Genomic DNA, 26,977 nt, shown 5'->3' with positions numbered 1-26,977 from the left:
TTGTTTGTGATTGCTTTTTTATTTTATTTTTATACTTGTTATTTCCATAAAGAGTGTAGAAAAAGTTCTTACATGATTTTACTTCATTTACTTTTTTACATCACAAAAAAAAAATCTTTTTTACAGGGGCATGTTGACTTTTTTATATATATTATATATGAATATATTTGTTAAAGAATATTGTTCACAAATTTGCAGCAGTTTCCTGCTATAACAAACTATAGAAACAATAATATTATCACTTTAATATAAACCTGTGAGTAAAATTACAGCAAACACAGTCACAAAACTGTGCAAACTGCTTTACACACACACACACACACACAGATAATACTCAAGTCAAAAGCACTGTGGTATCAATATCAATGTGTTTAACAGAATATTTCCTAAATGTTACAGTTCCAAGAAACTTCAGGTGTTCTGACTTTTTTTTTAACCTAACAGATATAATGGTAATGTTCCAAGCTAACCACAGAAAATAACATTATGGAAATCTCACAACCACAATGAAAATATTATGGCAATGTTGAGGAACATTAACACAAATGTATCTTTGATGTGTTTTTTTTTTGACTAACAGAGAACAATGCGTGACCAATAAGATTGTGAAGTAAATCATTATTTCAGAAGGTATTTTTCAGAATTCTGCAGAACCTATTGAAGTGTTTACTGAAAATCCTAATAACTCTTTCAAACAGCTGAGAACAGATTGAAGCATTGAGAGTACAAAGCTGAGGGGACAGAGGTAGTGGATAAAATGTTGTATAAAACAATTAAGTAATCCATAACTCATAAAATAACTAAACTTTCTCTCTGTCATCATAAAAGTTTCATTAAGGTCTCTCTGCAATCATTTTCCTGGAACGAAGAAGAATCTTTTTTTTTTTTACTCTCTTTACGTGAACCATTAAGTTTAGCTCTAGTTCTACAGTTCACCCTCAAAGTGTCAGATTTCATTCTGTTCCCCTCCGCAGGCAGACGTGAGGCTCCCTCGCCCCTCTCCTTTAATTGGCCCTGGCTCCTAGGCTGTGCTACTCTCCAGAGCTGAACCACCAGCAGGAAGGTCCCTCACCACAGCACACACACTGTGGCCAAAGCAGCCCAGCACAGGCAAGTCCAGTGCCAACTCAATGCATTTGAACTCAACTAACTCTCATTTCAGAGGCAGCATGAAGGGTCTGAGGTACATATAACATGAGTAGAGAATGTTATTATACAGACCGGCACAAACACACACAGCGAGTACATGACAAATACAGTTAGACTGCATAAAGACTGTTAAGACAACCAGGTGTTGCTTAATGGAACAGAAGGATGAGGTGAGAAATGTATAGTTATAGGAGAGGGTGGAGAGAGAAACGAGAGGAAAAACAGACTCTATATTAAAAAAAAGCAGCATGCAGCTCTGCTCTGAATTTTCTGCGTGGCTACAGAGCACATGTGTGACAGAGGCATATAAGTGCAAGGTAAGAATATTAATCATCGGACCCATCATTTAAACACAGAACCACTCAGTTTGTTATCCCTGACCTGTCCTCAAATAATAGAGAAATAAGATTCATCATGTTTTAGTAATAATTTGGCATACGTGGCAATAAAACTATAAGAGAGCAGATGTTTTGGGCTGAACTATGTACTGTAAAAAAAAAAAAGGAAGAGATTGCAGGTTCAAATCCAGTCATTGCCACAGCCATCACAGTGTGAGAGGTAGAGAGTGCACTCTAGGTGTGGCACAAGTGCTCTTCTGTCATCTTGGAGGAGCACACGGCATCAGTGACCAGCTACATTGGCAAGTGCATTGATGACGTGACTGTCTCCAAGACCATCACCACTACCTCCAACCAGAAGCTGTGGATTACAGTACTGCTAAAGTGTGTGCGCTGCTGAAGACTAGAGACCTAGCCTTCAGAGCTGGGGACAGGGCGGCCCTAACAACATTTCCCTGAGCAGCGCTGTTGTTCCTACGTGCCTCAAGACAATCACCATTGTCACCGTGCTAAAAAAGTCTACAGTGTCCTGCCTCAGTGACTTTCACCCTGTCGCACTCACACTCATTGTAACAAAGTGCTTCGAGAAGCTTGTCATGAGGCACATCAAAACCCAGTTACCACCCTCGCTGGACCCACTGCAGTTTTGGCATCGTCCAAACCGCTCCACGGATTATACCATTGCAACGGCCCTTCATTTATCTCTCACCCACCTGGATAATAAAGACACTTATGTTCGAATGCTGTTCATAGACTTTAGTTCAGCATTCAACACAATCATCCCTCAGCACCTGATTGAGAAGCTGAACCTGCTGGGACTGAACACCTTGCTCTGCAACTGGATCCTCGACTTCCTGACTGGAAGACCTCAGTCAGTCCGGATTGGGAACAGCATCTCTAGCACCACAACAATGAGTACTGGAGCCCCTCAGGGTTGCGTGCTTAGCACGCTGCTGGTCACCTTGCTGACTCACGGCTGTGCATTAATGCACAGATCGAACCATATCATCAGGTTTGCTGATTACATGACCGTGGTGGGTCTCATCAGCAAGAACAATGAGTCAGCATACGGCGAGGAGGTGCAATAGCCTACTGCCTGGTGTAGAGCCAACAACCTGTCTCTGAATGTTGATAAAACTAAAGAGATGGTTGTTGACATCAAGAGAGCACAGAGCGACCACTCTCCACTAAACAGTGACGGATCCTCTGTAGAGATCGTCAAGAGCACCAAATTTCTTGGTGTTCATCTAGCGGAGAACCTCACCTGGTCACTCAACACCAGCTCCATCACCAAGAAAGCCCAGCAGCATCTCTACTTCTTAAAAAGCACATCTCCCTTCTCCCATCCTGACCATGTTCTACAGAGGGACCATTGACAGCATCCTAAGCAGCTGCATTACTGTCTGTTTTGGGAATTGCACCATCTCAGATCGCACAACCCTGCAGCGGATAGTGAGGACAGCTGAGAAGATCATTGGAGTCTTACTTCCCTCTATCACGGACATTTACACCACACGCTGCATCCACAAAGCCAACAGCATTGTGGATGACCCCACACACCCCTCACACATACTCTTCTCCCTCCTGCCTTCTGGAAAAAGGTACAAAAGCATTCAGGCCTCACGACCAGACTGGTGACAGTTTCTTTACACGAGCCATCAGACTCTGCACTGATTTGCACCATATACACACCGGTCCAATATACATCCATGTGCACAGCACCACCCATATCAAACTGTTTACATGCCATATTTGTACACTGTTTTGTCTTGCACATTTCAGCCAAACGCTGTCTGCACAATACATTACAATACCTCATAACTGCTGCTACTATATTAAGTGTTCATTCCAGCATTTTTGCACATGTACTATAGAACACACAATATGTACATTGGTCGGCGCTGCTTTTGTTTAATGACTTGTATTGTTTGTTTTGTCCTGCACTGTCTTCTTGTCTTTTGTCTTGCACTGTTTTAACCAGGTTGCACAAATCCACTTTATGTGGCTAGAACTAACTTATTTAAGTCCTTAGCTCTGTCTTTTCTGTCTGTTCTATGTAGTATCATGGACCTGGAGAAATGTCTCATTTCACTGTGTACTGCATCAGCTATATATGGTTGAAATGACAATAAAAGCTTCTTGACTTATTCTTCTCCCTGACCTCAACAGTTTATTTAAAAATAAATGTTTACATTTCCCCCTGTCAAATATGGCTGCTAGTGTCTTACATGCCATTTAATATCAACTACAATTAACGTGCAGTTACAATCCAATGATAATACAGCACAACATTCAGTATGTATCCATTCGATCTCTTTGCATGGTCATTAAAGATGTGAATTGTTCATCTTTTGGGTCCCTGTTTCACTCACAGTTACTATTTAACAACTTTATTATGCATGAATTATGTTCATAAAATTAAGCCAAATACAGTGCAAATACTTCAAATCTTTAAAACTGATTACAAATCATAGAAGTGAAGTACTTAACCTGGAGAGAAATCAGTCAGCTATCATAGCTTTGGAAATCCCAAGAGCTGTTTCTGGTGTCTGTTTCTGATGAGAGACTCAGCTGGGTGCTGACCAGGTGAAAATTGTCTGCTGTGCAAATCGGTTATGCTACCTCTGCTTCCCAGATGCTGTTTTATTTGCTACTCTTGCCAGGTACCTAGAGCTCACCAAAAGCTCCTGTTCCAAGTCTGCACAGCTCCAGATATCAGAATAATATGGTGGGTGAAAAACATGTGAAAAAAGGAAAAGCCTTATATGCAGGGCAGGTGGGTCATGCAACCATCTTTCATCTGTGTAGTCCACAACAGCTGTCGCTGTGATCATTAATATGTTTTATGTTTTAATAATTGATGCTGCTCTTGTGTAAAACAACAGAAATTTTCAAAACAACAGAAAAAAAGGCAAGACTTTTTGCTTTCCTTGACAACCCTGATGGACTGATGGGCCTTTCTGATGGGACTTTATATGCATTTTAAGATGGAAATTCTGTAGATGCTGCAACACTGACAGGACAGAAAAGCTAATGATTATACATAATGAATAGGAGATATACCCAAATATGTATACTTGTCAAAATACCAGCATTTGTCTCTGGTTTTGTCCTAAAGAATATTTTTGAATTGTATTTTGTGCCTAAATTAATATGGCTAAGAAACCAATCCTACATTGAGAGCTATTACTCTTAAGAGGTTTGTTCAGCCCACATATAGAATTAACTGTTGTTTGGACCCACCACAGAGTCTTCCACAATAACAAAGTCTTTGAAGAGACACAGACATTTGAGATGAAACTGAATGAACTTTATAATGGCTTAGAGTCTAATCCTCCAGTTACTTATATATTACACATTATTTTGTTGTGACTCAGACATTTAATTAACCCTAGTTAAAAAAAATTAGATAGCCCCCCCGCCCAACCACACACACACACACACACACACACACACACACACACACACACACACACATACACGTCACAGTATACACTATATATGCAATCAGTACCAAAAGCAACTCCCAGAAACAAAGCAACTTCCTCAGTACTTTCTAAAGGGAGTTCAGCAAACTAGATCCAGAACCTGAGCCACCTTTGCCTTCTTATCATAGTATAAAAATGACCATAATCACCTTTCAGATCATAAAAAGGTTTGAGGTTTTTCCATTTAAAAAGCTTTTGAAATCATACAAAATGTAATGCCTTAAATAAATACATGTTTTTAAAGGTTAATAGGATTTTTTCTACATCGTGGTTTTATTTTCAAAGATTGAAATATCAGTAAGTATATACATCACAGTATCAATCATATTAAACAGATGTATTAGAGATTAAACTATTTATATTTTATATAAGTTTAGTTTATATACAGAATCAATCATATTAAACAGATGTATTAGAGATTAAACTATTTATATTTTTATATAAGTTTAGATTACATACAGTATTATCATCTAGAAACCTATCCAATACTAGCCGTACAACTTATATCTCAAATATCTCACAGTACTAAGAAATAAGTTTAACACCATTTTTAATCACAGCAGCCTGATGTGTTCATATTAAATCCAGCTGTTTGAGATATATCCAGATGTGATATGACTTTAATTACTAAGGTTATTTGTGACTGAAGGTGACAGTAAGTATGTTAAACTCTTACCTCAGCTGCTGAGCCGCATTAGTGTTTCTGTAGGCTGGGGGAAGGTGTGCAGGAGCCCAGGATCACAGGAGACCACGTTTTCAAAAAAATAAAAAATAAAAAATTGAATACAAATAATGCACAAAAAAGCGCTCCAAACTCCACTAATGTCGCAAAAAGTTTTAATCCGAAAGTCCCCCGTTCGTTGTCGTTGTGGTGTGTGTGTGTGTGTGTGTGTGTGTGTGTCTTCAGTTTGTGAAGCAGAAAGTTAGAGCGTAAATACAGCTGTGGTAATGAACCACAGGGAGGAGGAGTGGGCAAGAACTTATACTAACCTCCCTCTTCCTCCTCTTCTCTCTTCTCTTCCTCCCCTCTTCTCTTCTCTTCTGTTCTCTCTTCTCTTCTCTTCTCTTATTTTCTCTCTTCTATTCTTTTTTCTCTTCTCTTCTCCTCTTCTCTTTGTTTTCTCTTCTCTTCTCTTCTTCTCCTCGCTTCTCTTCTCAACCTCTTCCTCCTCTCCTCTCTCTTCTCTTCTCTCTACCTCTTCTCTCTTCTTTTCTCTCCTCTCTACCTCTTTTCTTATCTACTCTACTCTACTCTTCTCTTCACCTATCCTCTCTTCTTTTCTTTTCTCTACTCTACTAACTGTAGTTAACCCAAATCCATAACAACAGCTATAACAACAAACGAGTTGAGCTAGCATAGAGGTCTATATTAACTTTTTAAAATTTAAGGGTTGTAAACTAACTACATAACAACGTAATGGAAATAAAGTGACATCAATGAGATGATGAGCTAAAAGTGGCCATTGAGAGAATGATTTCCGTACAAACAGCAGCTCCAGCACTGATAACTGATTCTCTTCCTATTAATCCTTCACTGCAGATAAGCAGGTCAAACACTAGACACAATGTACTGTACACTGAGACAGATAAAAATAAAAAAGGAAAAGAAACAAAAAAGAAAGTAAATACACTCCAACAATACTGCATTTATTTGTATTTAGAGAATAATAGAAATGAACATTTAAAGTATTTGGCAAATCTTTTATTCAAGGAGCTTACTAAAAAATATGTTTATGATTGTACAAATAGGTCAGGGTCAGATATGATCAAGTTGAATCCCTGTTAGTGTGCAGTAATTACAGATAGACCCCAGGTACAGCAACAAACAGCAGAACATCCACAACCAATGTGCCAGTACAGAGTCTTAATGAGTGATAAATATGTTTGTAAATATGTTTGTGACACAAACAAAATAAAACAAAATAAATAAAACACACACATATATATATAAATAAAACACACACACACACACACACACACACACACACACACACACACACACACACACACACAAAAATAACATCAAAATATATGTCTAGGTGCTTTGGTTAGTTTTTGCAGTAATAAGGGTGCATATTAAATAATAATTATTTCAGGGCTTTTGAATTGAATGTGAAATCTTTTCATCCAATCTTCCTTATATACAACAACATACACTGATAAACAACAGTACAATAGCTTGAATAAAGTTTGTAGCAGGCTTTTTAAAAAAAAAAAAAACTTTCTGTAATCTTGGAAGTTCATCACATTTGATACTGGGTACATGCAGTTTTATAAGATGACCAGCAGATGTCAGAAGTAATTTACTATTTTCTAAACATGATTGGTTGTTGCGAGAGTGATGACGTCAGCTGCCACGCCGATTCTACACTTCCGGTGTCATGTCTGCCTACACGTGGGGCTCATGTTAAATTAGATTACAGAAGTGTATGTTATTATTTGTGCGTAAAAACTATCGCTATGATGGTTGGCTTGTTCAGTCTTTCTAATCACAGTCTGTGTTGATTTATAGTGTTAACTACCGGTATAGAGTAGTAAACAAGACAGAAGTAAATAGTTTGGTCTTTTGGCTTTTTTTTCCTGATAACTAGTACAATGACAGAAACAGCAAAGAAGAAGAGCTTTGCTGAGCAACAGCTTCTCCGTCACGGCTGGGAGCAAGGTAAGGTGAAAAAGCTTAAAGTATTTACCTCTACTCGTGTATGTGATGTATGTTCTAACAGGTCATGTCTTACTTTAATAGGTAAAGGTCTTGGAAGGGCTGAGAATGGCATCTCTGAAGCAATCAAAGTTAAAGTGAAATGTGACAAAGGAGGGGTGAGAAGAAATGCTGCCTGTCTCCTGTTTATGTAGCATGTGTAATGTCTATCCAGCCAGTTAAAGATGATACAGCAGCTTTTGTATCTCATGTGTAAAAACTTTCATAAACCATGTATATATCACATCACTGGCAGCTGATGCTCTCAGATCTTTTAGTGCGTGTGTTTGCTTCTCACTCAGGTTGGCCATAAAGAAAGTGAGCAATTCACATTTCACTGGTGGGATCATGTGTTTAACAAGGCATCTACCAATTTATCTGTGGAGTCAGACCAGGTACGTGTCCTAGAGCAGAAGGAACGCAGTGCTCACACTTACAGCACTTTTATACTTATTATTCTATTTGAATCACAGTGAAAATTGCAATATTTAGGTTGTTTGCTGTTTAGTTTGGGTAAGTTTACATTGCATGTAATTAAAAAACTATAAAGCTGGAAAAGTAGTTTGTTGCAGGGCATGTACATCTAAAACATTACATGAAACGTTCATTCGTTGGTTAAAAATACTGAAATGGAAAAATAAGTCTTTGCAGAATATGTATGGAAAGCACAAAAATATTACCTGAGCATATTTAACACACACTGACTAATAAACTGTTATATAGTTATATAAATAAATAATTGAAAACATTTTGTTCCTACACCTCATTGTGTTCTCATTTTGTTCATTTGTCAAAATTTACAGAACACGTATCTTTTCTGCAGCACTACGGTTCTGTCCTTTGGATCAGCTTGTGATTTGTGGCCAACTTTAACAGCTCACACATAGAAAAAAGACAACAAAAATAGACAGCCACATCTGAATTTTAGCTCGATATGGCGTGATTCAAAGAGACTAAATGCTGTAGCTGTGGAAGTAACAAAATAGTTTAGTACAGAAATTCTAAAACCCATGTTCAGCTCCACATTCTGTAAAGGCTCAATGACTGTAAAACATTATTTAAAAAAAAACTACATCAGTGAATAGCACATTATTAAACAATTGCTTTATGATCTAGAATGGAGTGGTGTTGAAGAAAACGGAGGAAGAAGACGATGGAATGGTTTCTAACAAGAAGCCTCGTAAGGCCCTAATGAACAAGTCAATGCTCTATGGATGCTTTGTCAAGGTACAAGCTTTGTCAGCTTTACACACACACACACACACACACACGCACACACACACGCACACACACACGCACACACACACGCACACACACACGCACACACACACGCACACACACACGCACACGCACACGCACACGCACACACACACACACACACACACACACACACACACACACACACAAACACAGACAGACAGAGAGAGAGAGAGGGAAAAAAAGAAATGTTGAATGCACCCCCAAAATGTAGTATTTCTAAAGATAAAATCTTCTACCACAGGAGAGATGTTATCACTGGTATTTTTCTTTTGCTGTGCTCTTAAACTCAAACCTTTCTCACTCCTGTCTTGTGTGTTCCAGTCTGCTACGCTCCTCTCAGGGCAGGAACAGCCTGAAGTAAAATCATCTGGCTCTGAGGACAGTAGCTCTGAGGACGAAGAGAAGCTAGACCTTTCCAGCACCAAGAAGTAAAGCGCCTACATATAACTCTATAATAATAGTTATATATAACTCTATAATAATGTTGACACACTTTCTTTTAAACATTTTATTAACATATTCTGTCAGAAGCTGAATTACTACTATGTAAAGCGTTAAGAACACTTTTTAATGGTTGATTTTATCTTTGTCAAAATAATCCAGTGTCATTGTACTGTGATCAATGTGTAATCAGGTGCTTTTTGTTGTATGAAGTGTGCATGTAAACCATCATCTTTTCATCTGTATTTTTCACACCCAGTTTATCTGATGCACAGCTGATGAAAGCATGCGGAGGACGAACTGCACATAAGTAAGGACTACACATCACACTTTCCTCAGATGTACAGTCATACAATAACACTTTGTGATGGGTTAATCTTTGTGCTTAAGTTCATTTTTACTTTTTAGTTTTTGGTTGTGTTTTCTGTAGCTCTGTGTCTTTATGTAGCACCAGGGAAACATTTTTCTAGGAACTGCATCAGCTATATATGGTGGAAATGACAATCGTAGCTTCTTGACTGTTTAATGTGACTTTATGCCAGATATACAGTTTAACACACAGGGAATGCAGCTAACTAAAAACCTACGATTCTACAAATAGGAGTGAACATTCGTGGCTAAATGATTATAATGGTTGTTCAATCAGCTATTGTCATGTATACAATTATGAGTTAGTTTAAATAAAGAAAATATAATATCATTTTATGTGTACTATATCATAAAAGCCTGTATAAATTATGGCCAAAAGTATGTGGACACCTGACCATCACAGTTCTAACCAAATATTTGAAGCACATGATTGTTCACATTAATTGTGTATCTTTTAAACACTACATTAGGTTCCAGACTAATTAATAATTATTTCTATCCCAGGTACAGTTTAAACATATGAAAGGAAGCACCAGATTAAATGAAAAGCTCACAAGCAGTTTTGTTAGTATATTTTTATGTGAGGAAGCCAACAACATGGAACAGTTAATTGTGCACTTCTGATTTACATTGTGTCTTAGTCTGTGTTGCATCATCATAACAAATTCTATAATAATTTGTGGCATAATATATTGAACGTATTTGTTTATTTATTTATTTGTAATCTTTAGAGGTGCCAGACATGGTCTTATGATGAGTGCCAAGCTAGCCAGACTGGAGCAACAAGAGCAAGAGTTCATAGCAAAATATGGCAAGAAAAAGCAGATGGACAAAACCACACCTCTGAGTGATGCAGCACTCACTGAGCTTAGTTCTTCATTAGACCAGGAGAGGGCAGAGAAAACCAAACAGAAGAAAGCCAAGAAAAAAAAGCAGTGCTGAGATGAGCCCAAAGAGAATGGGGCCCAAGACAACAGTGAATCTTCACAGGAACACAAGGAGATGTCGAAAAAGCGAAAGAAACGGTCAAAAGACAAAGTTGATTTAGAATCTGAAGATGCAGCAGATTCTTTTGTGGACCCAAAGAGAAAGACAAAAAAGACCCAACTTGTGCAGGAAGAGGAAAGTACAGAGATGCAGGAAGAGATAACTGAACATCAACCAACAGAGGAAAGTGTCTTTAAGAAGAAGAAGAAGAAGAAACACACAGAAAAAAGTACTGCGCCGGTCAGTGAAGAGTCTGCGGAAAAACCAGAGAGTCGTGAGCTTCAGCCAGAACCTGATGCCTGCAAGAAGAGGAAAAAGAAATCCTCCAAGGCAAATAAAGACAAGCCGCCAGCTACAGAAATAGACAGCTGCTGTAGTTTAGACATCAGCACAGCAGAGATTGTTCTTTCTCTACAATCACAACCAAAAAAAAGGAAACGCAGAGAAGAGGAACTAGAGACAGTGACTGAGAATAGAGCCATTAAAAAAACATCTGAAAAGAAGAAAAAGAAGCATACAGATTGATGGTTTCTGGTGAATTATGTAAATGCAATGTCATATGTTGAACTTGTCCACTTTATTAGGAACACCTGTTCCTTCATGTACTCATGTACTTCATGTAGTTCTCAAATCAGCCATGCACATGCAGGTCACAAGCTTCAGTTAATGTTCACGTCAATGAAATGAACAGGAAAAGTGTGACTTATGCACAAAGTGAGTAATGAATGATTTTATGATCTGAAAAGTGATCCTTTTTTAGGGGATCTAAATGTACTGTTTGTACTGCACTGCATCATGACTTTTTAAATTCTTTTTCAGTTTTTCTATCCTGTTCTAAATTAGTGAATTTCAGGTCTGGTTCATTCTCATCATATCCTCTCCATGAACTTGCTCAGTGTTTTATGAAGTCACCTATTTGAATTATTTGTGATTTTATATTTTTTAATTTACTAAATTATCTTTAGATTTAAAGGCCATTTTGATTAAATATACCTAATAGCTTGTTATTGTTGCTTACAGTCAAAATATAAACAAAGCAAACATAACCATGAAGCTGATTACTGGCTGAGCCGGAGTCTGGTTGTAGAATGAGATGGACGCTATGAATCGCTTATTAATGCTGTTTTGTTTTGTTTGTGTCCACGTTCAGGGTTGAATTTCTTTACATGTTACACTCCACAGTGGTGCTTAATGGCTCATATGAAAATAGACACTCAGGATTTTTGTAGTTATTAATTAGTATTTATGGTTTTGCCTAGTCTAGTTTTTAAAAAAAAAGTTTACAAATGTTTTATGTTCAAAGTATTTATTTTCTCTGAGACGCCCAAGTGTCTGTTCATAAGTATCTAAAATTTAAAGGTGTTCTCTTTCTTTTATTAGATTGAAGATTTATTAGAATTCAGTCTCCTGATGTAGGGTCACCACTTTCCTGCTTCACCATTCACAAGCCATAGTCAACGTTTATTAGCCGATTTTAACAGCAGCTCCTACAGTTCTAATGATAACTGGACATTTTCAGAACACATTTTAAATTCCCTTCTTGTATTCTACAGATCAACAAAATAGTCCAGAGGTTTTTTTGCTGTCTACATTTGACTCGGCCATACCATCACTTTCATCTCACAGATAAATCTGTTATACATGCCACAAGATGCCACATCCCAGTTGTATATCTCAGCACTGTCAGGTTTTGACAACACACAGTTGTCTTGAGTTTGATTAGGTGGAGTCCAGAACCTGTGAAGAAGAGTAGGATTCATCACCTTGACAAGAACTAATGAAAATTTAGTTGATTAGCCTGGACATTATCTGTGGTTGCAGCAGAATATGAGCTTCAAACCTCATTCATAAAATCTTACCCATTGTTCTGAAGCTCAGCGCCGGTGGTCCAAATCCACAAGTTGTTCCGTTTAGAAAGTCCAATCCAGTACCCATGATATGTGTCATAGTAAAAGGGTGTGTTCTGTTTGATAAATGCCTTTGAATGTACAGAGGAAGTAAATGAATCAAAGTGGAAGGATCACTAATCATGTTCAGTAAAGTGTAAAGCAGAATTGTAGGACAAATTCCGAAATTGTAATTTAATTATAAAGAACAGTTGTGTGCCTCTGTAAACATCCTAGAGTTAAAATCAATCACTTTTCATGTGCTTACAGGAGCTGGAAGCAGACCTTTACAACCTGTAGTAAGAAGTTAAAACATTATGATTACAGTTCCTTGTTCACCTGTATAACTTTAATCCTCATGTTCTGTTGACATTTGTTTTACTTCCTTATTGTTTGGGTTTACTATGACCCCAATGACTAAACTGTAAAAAAAAAATGATTATAATTTTGAAATTAACAAAATGAATCTTGCAATTATTGAACTGATAAAAGCATAGAAATACGGTGTATCATTAACTCTTACAATTACTGAAGTAGGAATGTTTGTTTCAGAAAAGCAACTAAATACAGAAATGACCATATAATTTAACTTAATTGAAACAAAATAATAAAAAGAAAATCTGTATATATTGTATATATGCTCTTGAGCAAATATAAGAGAGGGTGAAATTGCACCTTGGGTACAGAACAGATGCAAAAAATGTAAAAATCATTTGTTATATTCAATAGCATTTATCACTGTGGTCAGGAGTGAATATCACCCCAAACATTTCATGTGTGTAGTCGTGTGTGTGTCATAGCAGACATTAGAAACCTAATCATTAAGAAAAAACGCATTTCTGGAAAGGACCTTTGTAAATGGAAAGTCAGGATAAAAAAACAAAAACAGTGGATATATTATTCACAGCTTACAGAGGCTCTCGGTCATATAGACCCCAAACAGAACACAAAACAGCTTGAATCTGTTGGCTTGTTAACTTCCAAGTTGAATATTTTACTAATCCAACAACCTTTAATCCTCCACAGAGTGCATGAGGAACCTTTTTGTTTAGGAGTACACCAAAAATATGACTGACAGTCAGTTCTTAACAGGTAAATTATTGGGTTTTTTTTTAAAACTCACCTGTTCCTTTGGAGTGTCAATGACCACCAGGTGTCCTCCGTTGTCAGCGCAATAACTTTGACTATTTTTCCAGGTCAGCCATCCCGAGTACGAAATGAAAAATAAGTAACAGCTAGAACCATTCTGAATCCAGTTCTTCATACAGGGCTCACAGTGAACATCTGCAGGAGATGTTCCATAGTTTGTCTTTATTCGGAGTCAAAATGACTCTACTGTGTACACATATAAATATGAGTAACTGAATGAATGAATGAACTGTTAGTTATAGGTTTCAATTAGCTTGTACTTACTGTTCATTGTTAATGTACAATATGTGCTAACTGGAAAATTTTTAAATTGTTGGATAAGCTGCAGGGAGTTTTCGAACTGATCTCTCTCTGCAGTTAATTCTTCTTTCTCTTTCTCCAGTGCTGCCTTATCAGCTTGCAACATCCTGTGTGCCATGCTCTCGTTGGTGTACAGAGCCTGAAGAAGGTGTGGATACTGGTTAAGTTTAACTTTAGTTTACTGGATTGATTGTGTTGTGCATTGGGTTGACAGTGTTGTGCATGAGGTTTAGCTGCTCAGTTTTCTTACCAAAATTGAGGTGTATTTTGAAAGATACTTGGCGTCTGTGTCGGAAAACAACAGTCTGTCAGTCATTTTTTTCAACACGCTTATCTCACACAAATACAGATTACTGCTTGTCACTGAAAGACAATTTTCACTTAACATATTTTCAACAGACATCTATTAAGACTAGGCTTTATAGGTGATTGAGAGAATTAGCAAGAATGTAGCACACTAGTGCAAAGCTGTTGGGTCCAAATGTGGGGAAACATTTCTTACTCATACTTACTTAAGACACACATAGTGGTTAAACCTGCCAATAAGAGAATACACAATAGCCCCAGAGCAACTGTAGCCTGTCTGTATGATGTATATCTGGGGAAAGCCACATCCTCTTTAAGAGAACAAAATCAAATGGATTGCGTTATTCTGGGCAATTCACAAGACACACACTGAAACAATGTTAAGTATGAATACATTTGGTATTATGGTATCATTTGTCATTGTAAATAACATTGTAAGCATTTTTACATAATATGGTTAAAAGTATAAACCAAGCACAGATGAACCCACTGCAGGAGAACCCGTGATATTCAGGAGTAAAATTTCAGCACCTCCAATGTAAAACGTGTTTCCTGGAATAAACAAATGTCCAAGCATGTAATTCTAATTCATAATTAAGTACCGCAAACAGGAGAGATTTTCCCAGTTGTCACAGGAGTGGTTTGTGGTATTTCCTTTTTTGTCTTCTTGATTTCTGAGTACACAACATTATCAGTCTCTGCATCTGTTAACAAACAGGAAGCAAAAGGTTCAGTGGGAATAATATGTCATTTTAGGGCATATTATAATCGTTTTTAAATAGGTTTGAAAACAAATAGAGAAAAAAAAAGCAAAGAAAATAATATACAGTTGTACTCTATCTCAGTATTTCTGGTACAAACAAACAGCTATTTGCTAAATACTAGGTGAAATGACAGTAAATGACAGAAAAATCTGAGTAAACCTACAATATCTTTAGGTTATCTCTGTGGATCAGACAAGTACATACAAGTTTTTTTTTACAAAACTAATATTATGTATTTACATTATTTCAGTAGCACATCAACCCTGTTACTCCTAAAAATGTAATGGCCAACAGTAACAGAGTTAAAGACTAATCAGTTCTTTGCTATTTATTTAATGACTAAGATCCGTCTTATGAATCTGGTTACCTGAGGAAATGTTTCAATACGTTTTCAGATATATTGTTTTTATTTCTGCTGTATCAAAGAGGACAGACACAATAAAACCTATATAAAACGTAAACAATTGTTGATTGTTTTTATTTTCTTTCACTAGTCATTGGTTTCCAGGTTGAAATAATAAACTGTAAGAAAAACAATTTTAAAGGTCAAACTCACCTTTAGCCACAACAGGGGTAGCTGTACCGAAAACAATTGTGGAGTAGTTCAAATCATCTGCCATTGTGACCGCAGGCTCTGGAGGAACAGTTGAACGTTACTCACACCTGAATGCTTCTCCTTTTGAAATTCAACTGTGAATTGTGACGTTTAACCCTTGGAAAGTACTGCTTTTAGAAACATTGTACAGTCCCCTTTTACACTCCTTTTACACCCTTTTTAAACTCAACTTTGCTGTGTATCAGCCATCAGACCAAGTTCATTATTATAATTCATTAATGTGTCATTTTTCAATGTGTTCTCTTTATTATCAGTTGGTTTATATATGATTAAGTATATATCCTGTATATATATCTAATCAAAACAGAACAAATCTAATTATGTTTTGTTCACCAAAAATACAGTATCTTAGTATAACCACAAAAGCATGAATCTACACTGGGTATTCAATATATTGTTAAAAAAATCCACAGCTAGAATACTGCATTTCCGCTTCAGCTAATTCATCATCCAGTGACGGACCAAGGTATACAGTTATGGGTGAATTGTTGTCAGTTTTGCCATGATAGTCTCTGGATCCTCAGCAACTCTGTCTGGCATAAAGCACCTAATGAAGATGATTGAATGAATATGTGCTTCAAGCTATCTTTACCCCACAAGGTGGCGCTGTGAAGAATGCAGTAGTTTAGTAATGTGACTGAAAGAATGATCAGATAATAAATAAAGAATAATGTCAGCATGTAGGGTATAAATGTATTTTTTACTGACTAATACATTTTATATTTGTTTTATATTTGTATATGTTATATATATATATATGTAAGGTAGTATAACTGATTTTTAAGTAAAATTCATCATTGAAAACTAAAACATAAAACTTTCAGTCAGATATAAATATGTATATTCGTATTCTTCAGATTCTAAAATATCTAGGAAATTACTGCTTCTCAGATATGCAGCAGTGCTAGAGTTAATTCCACAAATGACATCACTGCTTTCCCCCACTGCAGCCCACCACCCTTTGTCCCCCTGCCCTCCCCCTTTCCTCACACACTATGAAAGGAGTGCTCTTCTGTGCTGGCCATTCTGCAGGTCCAGACCCCTGAGCCACACATACAGACAGACCGGCTGTAGTTCTTGTAGACCTAAAACAAGCTGCGTCCCACTGAAATGGAGATCTTCAGTTCCCGGCATCCACTCTCCTCCACTGGAGCAGAAAAGTATGAGATGCTGGAGTTGAACAGAAGGCTGGAGTCATACCTGAACCATGTGAAGTTACTGGAAGAGGAGAATCAGCTTCTTTGGGGAGAAATCCAAGCCATGCGAAGAAACCAAGACACTGGAGGGCAAAGGAAAGCTCAGGAGGAGGCACTCAGTCTGGCCAGAAACGAGCTGCAGAACACTTGGAGAGAGAAGGATTGTGTGGAACTAGAAGTCAGCAACATGCTGCAGGAGATTGAGGAGCTGAACATACTGAGACAAAAAGAGAGGTCTGCACAGACTGAGGCTAAGAGAAAACTTGAAGAAAGCAGGAAGACACTGGAGGATGAGAGGAGGATGCAGATCTGGCTGAGAGAACAAGCTGCTCATCTTGAGAAAGAGATCTCTCTACAGGTGCAGCTCCATCAGGAAGACCTGGCAGCCCTGAAGTCCTCATGTGCCTTCTCAAAACCTGTGCTAATGGCTCCTCAACACAGCCAGACTCTCAATCTCCATGGCCTGGGGGAAGAGTATTCACAGAGAGCTGCCCAAGCCTGGCATGAAGCAGCAAGTGTGTACAAGACACAGATGAAGAAACTAGAAGAAAGACTGACTCAGACCATGTCTGATATGACACTAATCAAACAAGAGAAGAAGGAGAGTCAGCTACAAGTACAAGATTTAGCCAAAGAACTGGAAAGTGCAAAGGCCAAGAGAGAATTGATAGAGAAGAACATGGTACAACAGAAGCAGAGGCAGAATCAAGACATTCAACATCTTCAGGTAAAATAAAGTTGTTGTTTATTTTCATTTAAGAGAATAAATCAGTGTTAAATTAACTTATTTCCAAATATCTGTGTAGCAACCAAGTCTATATGAATTAGAAACAGCAACATATTTTTACATTATTATTAGATGCAAAAACAATAACTTGACTTCCTGTCATTGTTTTTCTCATCTGAAAATATATTTTTTTAAATTCTTCAGCTGTTCTCATTGAGTTCTTGGTATAGTTATATGCTTCCTAAAATTGTAGTGCAAATGTACCTTTAATTGTTTTATAAATTGTGAATGTACAGATGAGCTTCATTTTTCATTTTTCTTATCACAGGCTGATAGTACACATGAAGATATGCTAAAAAGAGTAAAATGTTAGGAATCACTGATAATGATATTCCGGGCCATAAAGTTTTTGATCACTGAGCTGATTACTTGGCACAGACATATTTATTTGAAAGTTTTCAAAGTAACTTTTTTTGAAGCAAAAAGAAAGAATTTGAATCATGACAAAATCTAAAATGAAGTTTATTGAAAGAAGATGAGCTTTATGCTGTATTTTTTCATTATCCTTTTTTCTTTAAAGGCTCATGTAGAGGCCCTGGAGGCAGAAAAGCTGGATCTCGGAGAGCAGATTGGGGATCTGTTGGTAGAGAGTCGCAATCTGCTGAAGACTAAGATGTCTTTGAACCTCGAGGTGGCTACTTACAGGTATTCTTTTGCATCTTGGGCCGTATCATGGAAATCCTCTTCCTATTACTCTTTAGATTCACTATATTCTTTAACACATAATGTGGACATGACAGCACTGCTATACTCTATACAATGTAACTGATATTAATGAGTTAGAAAGAGCTTTGAATAGTCTTTTCCTCATCGGTCATCCAAAACAGCCCCTCACCCATCTAAGGAAATTGTCTGAAGAGAAAGGGAGCTCAAAGAGGACTTAGTGATAATGCTGGAAAGACAGAAGTCTAAAGTCTCCATGCAGTCAGACCCCTAAAATGAGGGGAAAAAAAATTAGGGGAAAAAACATCTTCTTGAACCTTCATCAAAGTTAGGTATTAAATAGGTTATTACAAACCGTCACTAAAAGTATGACTGCAACAAAACTTGAATAAAGAATGTAGTATAATTTACATTTTCCATCAGTGTATTACATCCAATTTACGACTAATTTTATTGTCCTGTTGCACTCACACTTGTGTATCTGATGGTGCATGAGCTCCATTACTACTTGCTACTGTGTGATAAATAAAGTCAGTGACGTTGGCATGTGCACTGCAGATGGCCTAACAAAGACAAATCTGACACTTCATTTCCATAACAACAACCCTGGGCTCAAGCTTGCTTCTTGAGAGCAATACAAACCTCTATAGCTCTTCTTTACTTTTTAGAGATATATACACATTCATTTCTTCCTACTTTACTACTGAAATCTATGTTCAGTTAACATTTGATCTGTAGTCACAGTAAGTATGCACACAAATAATACCAAAATTTAAACAAAGGACTATGAAGATGAAACAGAAAGTGAGGTCTCTTTTATTACTGGTCTGAATGTATGGTGCAGTTCAATTCACTATAGATATCCTGAGCTATCCTTTCTCTTTGGAGCAATGTCAGATGACCAATAAGTAAAGCACTTATGGTGTTTCATTAACACCTCTATGAAATTTTCCATTACAGTACTCTAATCATCATGTTTACTGAAAACAACAGACTTATACCCTCTAGTTTTTTTAAACTTGGTTGTGAACCATATAACTGGCAGAAAGTATTTTAGTTAAAAGTGTCAAGTTTTATTTTCAGAAATGTTGTTGGTGTTGGTTGTATCTTCATGTGCTTTTACAGTATATAGGTGGGTTTGGAAAGTAATGAAAAATGTGTTAATGCATGTTTATAACAGAATTTTTTTATGTGTTTTTAGAGCTTTGTTGGACAGTGAAAGCCTGAGAGTTAACAACCAAGCTGCAAGTAAGAGGAACAGGAGAGTCTCACATTTAGGTATTTCTTTTATATAAGAGATTTTAATATAACACAACACATCAGGATATAATGTTGCACTTGTGTGTAGATGACCTGCCATTTTACTAAATGGAGCCTGTCCTGATAATAGCAGTCTGAGTCCCTATAGGTCACCAGACCAGATGGCTGTTTCCAGTAATGTAGGCTAGGGGATCAATATATCCACATTACACCATTACTTCATTACTACTATGTATCCTGATAATACCTCTGGGAGAATGATTAGAGCTCTATGATCACGATTGAGCATTCAAAGATTATTAAGAAGAAACTATGCAGTAGAATTTTAATATTACAATGTATGAGAACTTAAATACTGTACTGTTATATGACTAGGTTTTCATTTTATATGAAATATTAGACCTATCATTGAGGAGAACCCATTCTTCCTGTTCTCCAATTTCATTCACAGAAGGAATCACTAAGTCTCCCGAGATTCCTCCAGGCACTCAAGCCATCTCTTCCAGTCTGTTCAGCAGTCCACTAAATACAACCTCCAGATCAATCACCCATAAAGCTAACCTCGTGACTCCAACTCCTACAAGGAGCCTGGCACTAAGAACTCCACAAGAGACACTCAAGAGATCTCAGACAACCAAGGAAGAGGATGTCATTGTAAGGGAACAGAAGCAAAAACTAGAAACATCTGCAATTATATCAAAAAAACATCTTAATGGAGCAGACTCCAGTGATCATTATGGAGCTGAGGAGGAAGCAAGCTCTGCTGCTTCTGTCTCTGACTCTGTAGTCCCTAATGCTGTAGATGAGCCTGAGTCCATACTCAGTATTAATGGTAAAGAAGATTTGCACAAAGTTCTTAAGGCAGAAGTTGAACGGGTTTTGTTTAGTGCCAATGAAACCGCAACAATTGCCTCGCTAGCTGGACATCCCGAAACTCCAGAGAGTTTGACCTCTAGTCAGCATATTGAGGAAGCAAAGAGTTCAGAGGATGGAGATGAAGAGGAGACTGAGGTGTCTACTGAAATGGCTCAAATATCACATGCGCCTGTGTCTGCCTGGGAGGAAAATGAGACAGTGATACAAGAAGTCAGAAACCTAGTCTGTGAGAAAGAGTTGGAGTCAGAGGACATCGATGAAAACTGCACACAAGACTTTAAAATGGATTCTGATCCTGCAGAAGTACAACTACTTGCTGAAAACACTAACACACCTGCTTCAATGTTACTCCAGGAAATACCACAATTGTCTGCAGATACATTCAGCCCGTTTGAGGATGACAGTGAAATTCTAACATGGGCAGATGTAAAAGAAGATGTTTTACATTTTGTAGAAGAAGAGTCACTGAAGAGTGTACCAGAAGTCAAGAGAGAGTCAGAGGAAGGGACAGAAGAAGTGCAAGAAAAAATGGAAGTAGAAACTGAATGGCCTGGTATTGAAGTCCTGGAAGGTCATGAGTTTGATATTACAGTGCATGAAGAGGAAAATGAAACTGAGCAAGCGAAAACAGTGGAGCAAGAGGAACTGATTTATGTTCAAGAGGAAAGGATGATAGTGGAAGAAATTGAAGAAAGCTTTGGTAAACAAAAAGCAGAGTTAATGATGAGTACATGTGAAAAAGTTGACTTAATTGGTGAAAATGCTGAGTTAGTGATGGATACGTATGAAAAAGATAATCTTGTAGGTCAAAAAGCTACAACAGTGATAGATGCATTCAACAAAGATCAGTTAGTTGAATATAATGCAGAAGAGGAGCAGAGACAAAGTGATGAAGACGAGTCATTAAACATCTCTGCATCATGGAAAACTGACCCTGGTGAAGCAGACAGCTATGCTCAGGAGAACACACTAGCAGATACTCGTCCCCTCATACATTACAAGAGTGACGAAGAGACAGATGCCAACATCCCAATCTCTCATCTGGGTGTGAGTGAACATATTGACAGTGAGGAAGAAAGGGAGAAACATGAGGGGGGCAGCAACAGGAGCCAGATAATCGCCAAACGCTTTGACACCATGGAGGATCTATCTGAGGAGCCAGAGCTAGGCAGCATAGATGACATAATCACAGATGAATCAGCACAAAATGAGTTAAGAGAGAGCATGAGTGAGGAGACTGATATTCACAATGAAAGTGGTGAGATAGACAGCCATGTCAAAATGGATGATGGTTTATTTGATAAATCTGAAAGCGACCTTAGATACAATAGTAATGAGAACAGTCTGGGTGAGGATGAGACAAAAATTGAGAACTACCATCTGTCAACAGTTCTGGTTGAGAAACAGGAAGAAGGTTCACAGTTACCTGATGGGAGTGCAAGTTTCTACAGTGAAACCAGTAAGCAGCAAACACTTCTGACTACAAAGTCCAATATCAGTGAAGTTGCCTTAACAGAAAATAGAGACAATGCAGACAACATGAATGTAGAATCTATAGAAATCAATCTAGCAGATGAAAGTGAAGACAAGAAGTATTTTGACACTCCATTACCTGAACCATCCCAAGAACAATCCCTTGCAGAAGAACCTTTTGAAGAAATTTCCACAGACATCACACCATCTGATGATCCACTATATGAAACTGATATTACTGAAGAACATGTCTGTCCAAAAGAGGAGGATGTGCAGTCGAACCTGTCAATGCTCACTCATGCAGATTTCACAGATGAATTTTCTCCACATAATCATCCAGACAGTCAGACAATTAAAGACTCAGATCTGGAAGAGCCAAATAGTTCTGAGGACGAATCCTCAAATGAGAGCCAGTGTTCTCAGCTGCTTTCCCAGAGTGAGATGCATGCCCATCAGCTAGAAAAGGACAGTGCAAGTACTATGGACGTAGTCTCAAATACCGATCCTTTCTTCACAGGCCTTGTCTCAGGTGTAATGAAAAAGGAGAGCTCTGAATCCTGTAATGATCTTCAAGCAGAAGATTTGGAGAATAATGAGGAACAGCAACATGCAGTAGACAGTAGCGGTGGTGTATTGGGTGAAAATGCTGAGAGCCTTTCACAAGAGTGGGAAAATTTGGGCCATGAAATTACCAGTGCATCCCACAGTATACATAGCACTGCAGAAGAATTTGGTGATTTGGAAATGGAGAACAAAAAAGAAAACATGAATATTTTCCAAGGAGGTGCCATGAAAGAAGAATGTCAGGCTAATGAAAAAGATAATGACCATAACAGCTTCTTTAGTTCAAGCATTAAGGAGGGCATTTGGAGTGCAACAAACACTGAGATTGCTGCTACATATGATCCAAATAACCAAACAGAGACTGAGAGATACTCAGACAAAAGCATTAATCCAAACCAAACCATGGCCTTTGGGGAGGACTGGGGAAATCTTGAAGTACCAACAACCAACAGCAAACCTGAGAAAGATATGGACACCTCTATGATTCAAACAACGGAGAAGGGAGGGGAAGAGCAGAAGATGCCACACACCAAACATGTACAGAGTAGAGATGGAGATAAGGAGACTGTCAACGCAGAGGATTCCACTGATGAAGGTGACTCCTGGTCTTCTGGTGAAGAGTAACTGCATTCTATAAGCATTACTCATCTCACACATCTGCAATATTATATTCATTGCGGAACTGCAGTGGCACAGAATGGAAAGGGAAAGTAAGGTAAAACAGTGAGAAGTATAACATAAATATATATCAATTAATTAATATTAGTGCATTTCCTAATTGATATTCCTAATTGATCTGTGTCAGGATGCTGTTCTTACTGATTTTGACATTGATTTGTCTACATTTTTAGGTGAAACAAATAAGGTTGGGATTTTTGAACAATATACTATAATAAACAAGATTTGAATTGCATTGTGTTTCTGTGTTAATTTCTTTGAGAGAATACGTATGTATGATATACAGACATACAATGGAAACATCAAGGAAAAAACACAACCCTAATATAAACATCACTGATTTATGTAATAATGATATAACTGGTACACTGTAGTACCAATAAAATCTTTTTTCAGTGGCACTAAGTAGATTCAATAAATGAAACCATTCATTAAAATTATGTTAAATGAATCATAAAATGTTGTGGGATAGAGGCACTGTTCAAAGGCAAAGAGTTTTAGATGTATCACCATTGATCTCATCATTGCCAGCATAACACAGTTCTATCTCCAAAACCAGCCTGCAAAAGGACAGAAAGAACTGGGTACTTTTTTCCTTCTGTCATTAATCACGACAGTGGCAGGCCTTTAGCTTTGTATCTCAGACCTGTGCTCAGTATGAGGCTCATTGAAGGCCAGAGGAAAAGAGAGAGAGTGAGTGAGGGAGACAGAGCAGGAGATAGTAATTGCATTACCTCAGCAGTCTGTCATGCTCTTTTTTTCATCTCTAAATAGATTTCCAGCCTGCTGCTGTGAGCCTTTATTATTTGGGCAACCAGAAATGGACAGTTGTTGCGCACACACAGATCAGGATTTAGAGAGTCCTCTGGGAGATAAAACAAAAGCGAGCAAGGGGAAGAATCTTGCCTCTGGTCCAGTCTGCCCCCTCAGCACCTGCTCCCTGTGATGACATTAGTCATTTCCACAAGCTTCCTGTAGCACATGACACAGCACAACACACTTGATGCAAGAGATTGCAACTGGATTCTAAAAGCAACTGCAGGGGTGTAGTTTGGACTATAGTGAGACATAAGGATAAGCAAGTTCTAAAATAAAACAAAGCCACATGATCACTAAACGCCTAACTGAGATTAAAAAAGATATACTACATTGACACTTCATTGACATTATTGACAGTGAAACACAGAAAACATGAATTGAAACATTGCCCTTTCATTCATATTAAAAGCCACAACCCAGAGAAAGATAAGGGTTGAATTGAGATGCGTGTCCTCAGTACCACGTGCCATCTGTCTCCATTAATGAGCGTCCATTGATTTCCTGGAAGCTGCTGGGTAATTAAGTATCTGTAAAATTAAATCAAGAAAGACTGGACACTACATTCAGATACAAATTGCATTTGTCTGAGTAATGGCATGCCTTTTATTTTATATACTATTTAAAAAAAAAAGAGTACTATCCTTCTCATTAACCCCACCCACTTTACAGACATGCAGCAGCTGAGAGAAGAACTGCACTAGATCATGGAGATCCAATTGCAAATCTGGATCTCTGACAGAGGAATGCAATTCTATATCAGCTGATAAGGCAAATGGAAAATGTCAGCAATGTTACTACATAAACAGTGTTTATAGCAACCATCATATGCAATCAATTAGCATTCAATTTTCCTTAAATATATTAGAATAGATTTGATAGCATTTGACCCAAAATGAATAATTGTCTAAATATAAATTTCACAGAATAAAGGCATTTGTGTTTGTTTAAAGAACAGTATAACTGCATTAGATAACATCAAGAAACTGCTTGTGTGCACCATCATTAAACCAGCAGTAGTGTTTACAAAGTAACAGCAAGTTAACAGATGAATCACAGCATGGGACTAAATAACAATAGTGAATAAAAAAAAATTTAAAAAATTCTGACAATGAACTATTATCTAACATCTTATGGTTTGTCTTGTATTTATTTTTTATTATGATGAAAATAAATAACCGTTACTGCAGGTATTATACTTTTATACTTTATTATACTTTATACTTTGTGTCATTGTAAAATACTACTACTACTACTACTACTACTAATAATAATAATAATGTGAATGATAACAACAACAACAACAACAACAAAATAATAATAATAATAATAATAAACACTTTAAATAATATGTTACTGTTATACGTACTTATGGTGTGTAAATGGTTTGTTAAACATGTCTTGATTTAATGGTTAGCACCTGCATTTATTTGGCAGATATTTTAGTAATAAACCCTTCAGTCCTAAACAGACTCCGATCCATACAAACAGCCGGCGGTGGTGTAAGATTAAAATTAAACTAAACAGGAGTAGCTAGTGAAACTGAAGCTGAATGATCCATCAGGGTAGAGTGTTGGAGAGGTGTTATTATTGGGACATCAGATGAGGGGTCACTGGTCATCTGTAAGCGACAAGTTAACAGTTGCCTTTGACATCGCTGCTGACCAGTTCAGCTGACACTGTGGTCATCAGGTCTGCTGAGAACAGTGCTGAATTCCCACTAACACTTACACCTGCCTGGAATAACCACCACAAATCCTTTCAGCTATGCAAAGTTAAAAAAAATATATAAATCAAGCCAACAGTCATTTATCTGTTCAGAGAGATGAATCACCAGCACAAGACTTGGTCAGGAGAATGATGAAAACTGCACTGATTTCTGGGTCTGATCAAATATGATAAAATGGCTTCTATTTCCATCTAGTGGACAATCTGGGAAGCACATTTAATATTAAAGCTAAAAAGGATGGAGCAGGAATTTTGTATTAGATTACACACATTTGTTAGTCTTAGATGGTGTCACTGAAAGCAACAGAACTTTGCTTCTAAATGTATCTATTTATTTTTTATCTAAATTCTAGATTTATATTAAGTGTACACAATATAAGCAGGTATTCACCTACAATTGTACACCTACTGCTTCATGCAAACATCTAATCATAAAATTATGATTAACTCAGATAAACACTGTACAATTGTGGTGAGCAGAAAAATATCTCTGAATGAATATGTCAAATTATTAGGCACATGGGCTACAACAGCAGAAGACCATGTGATGATCTACATCTGTCAGCCAAGTGCAGAAAGCTGAGGCTGCAGTGGGCAAAAACTTAAAATATGGACAGCTGAAGGCTGAAAGAAAAAAAAATAGCCTGGTCTGATGAATCTCAATTTCTGCCGAGTCATATTGATGGTACGGTTGATGGTACAGACTTTGGAGCAAACAGCATGATTCCATGGACTCATTCTGGCTTGAGGCTGAAACTGAAGCTGTTTTAAGAGCAAAATGAGACCCTAAATGGTATTAGTACAATGTTCCTTATAAAGTGCTCTTTAAATGTATTTACTATTATTGAAAAATTTTAAAATGTGCCTTTTTATTTTGAGAAAAACAACTGGCTTTTTCCAGGTGTGAGAAGAATGAGGGAACTGGGTACATTTGTTCACACAGCCTGGATGGGAAGGCAGGCCATAGTCCATCACAAAGCAGCACTCATTCAAACCTAGAAGCAATTTAAAGTAACAGTGTGTTTGGGAGGTGGGAGGACACTGGAGAACTCATAGGAAACCAAAGTGGACACAGGAAGAACTTACAAAACTCCAGACAGACAGTAAACTGAGCTCAGGATTAAACCAGGTGCAAAACTCAACAAGACACACTGACAATGAAAGAACTGAAAATCAGACCCGGAC

General features: G+C 37.5%; 4 protein-coding genes across 5 annotated transcripts in view; 2 read left to right on the top strand and 2 right to left on the bottom strand.

The window, feature by feature from the left end:
• Positions 1–5,882, bottom strand: part of pear1 (platelet endothelial aggregation receptor 1) — a 35,804-nt gene extending 29,922 nt beyond the window's left edge. For both annotated transcript variants that reach the window (XM_060870275.1, XM_060870276.1), the window contains exon 1: positions 5,652–5,882. The gene's annotated coding sequence lies outside the window, so the exon portion shown is untranslated. The remainder of the gene's footprint in view (positions 1–5,651) is intronic.
• A 1,444-nt stretch (positions 5,883–7,326) lies between these two features.
• gpatch4 (G patch domain containing 4) lies at positions 7,327–11,722 on the top strand. Its single transcript, XM_060870273.1, is given in 7 exon segments — positions 7,327–7,637; positions 7,719–7,792; positions 7,976–8,068; positions 8,790–8,900; positions 9,255–9,361; positions 9,634–9,684; positions 10,475–11,722. Coding segments are annotated over 7 exon segments (1,284 nt in total). The 5' UTR covers positions 7,327–7,570; the 3' UTR covers positions 11,256–11,722.
• Positions 10,288–15,826, bottom strand: LOC132845901 (C-type lectin domain family 7 member A). The gene is made up of 8 exons (XM_060870274.1): positions 15,692–15,826; positions 14,974–15,075; positions 14,578–14,682; positions 14,316–14,350; positions 14,030–14,204; positions 13,740–13,900; positions 12,590–12,708; positions 10,288–12,467 (listed from the first exon to the last, which is right to left on the bottom strand). The coding sequence occupies exons 1-8, from the start codon at positions 15,753–15,755 to the stop codon at positions 12,317–12,319; spliced, it is 912 nt and encodes a 303-aa protein (XP_060726257.1). The 5' UTR covers positions 15,756–15,826; the 3' UTR covers positions 10,288–12,316.
• A 972-nt stretch (positions 15,827–16,798) lies between these two features.
• nes (nestin) lies at positions 16,799–23,465 on the top strand. Its single transcript, XM_060870272.1, has 4 exons — positions 16,799–17,674; positions 18,255–18,379; positions 19,599–19,675; positions 20,109–23,465. Exons 1-4 carry the CDS (start codon positions 16,862–16,864, stop codon positions 23,192–23,194), a joined length of 4,101 nt encoding a protein of 1,366 aa, XP_060726255.1. The 5' UTR covers positions 16,799–16,861; the 3' UTR covers positions 23,195–23,465.
• Positions 23,466–26,977: the final 3,512 nt, after the last annotated feature.

The sequence above is a fragment of the Tachysurus vachellii genome, chromosome 5, assembly GCF_030014155.1.
Source record: "Tachysurus vachellii isolate PV-2020 chromosome 5, HZAU_Pvac_v1, whole genome shotgun sequence".
NCBI lineage: Eukaryota > Metazoa > Chordata > Actinopteri > Siluriformes > Bagridae > Tachysurus > Tachysurus vachellii.
The sequence above is the reverse complement of the archived record's forward strand: the minus strand, read 5'-3'. Positions and strand labels throughout refer to the sequence as shown.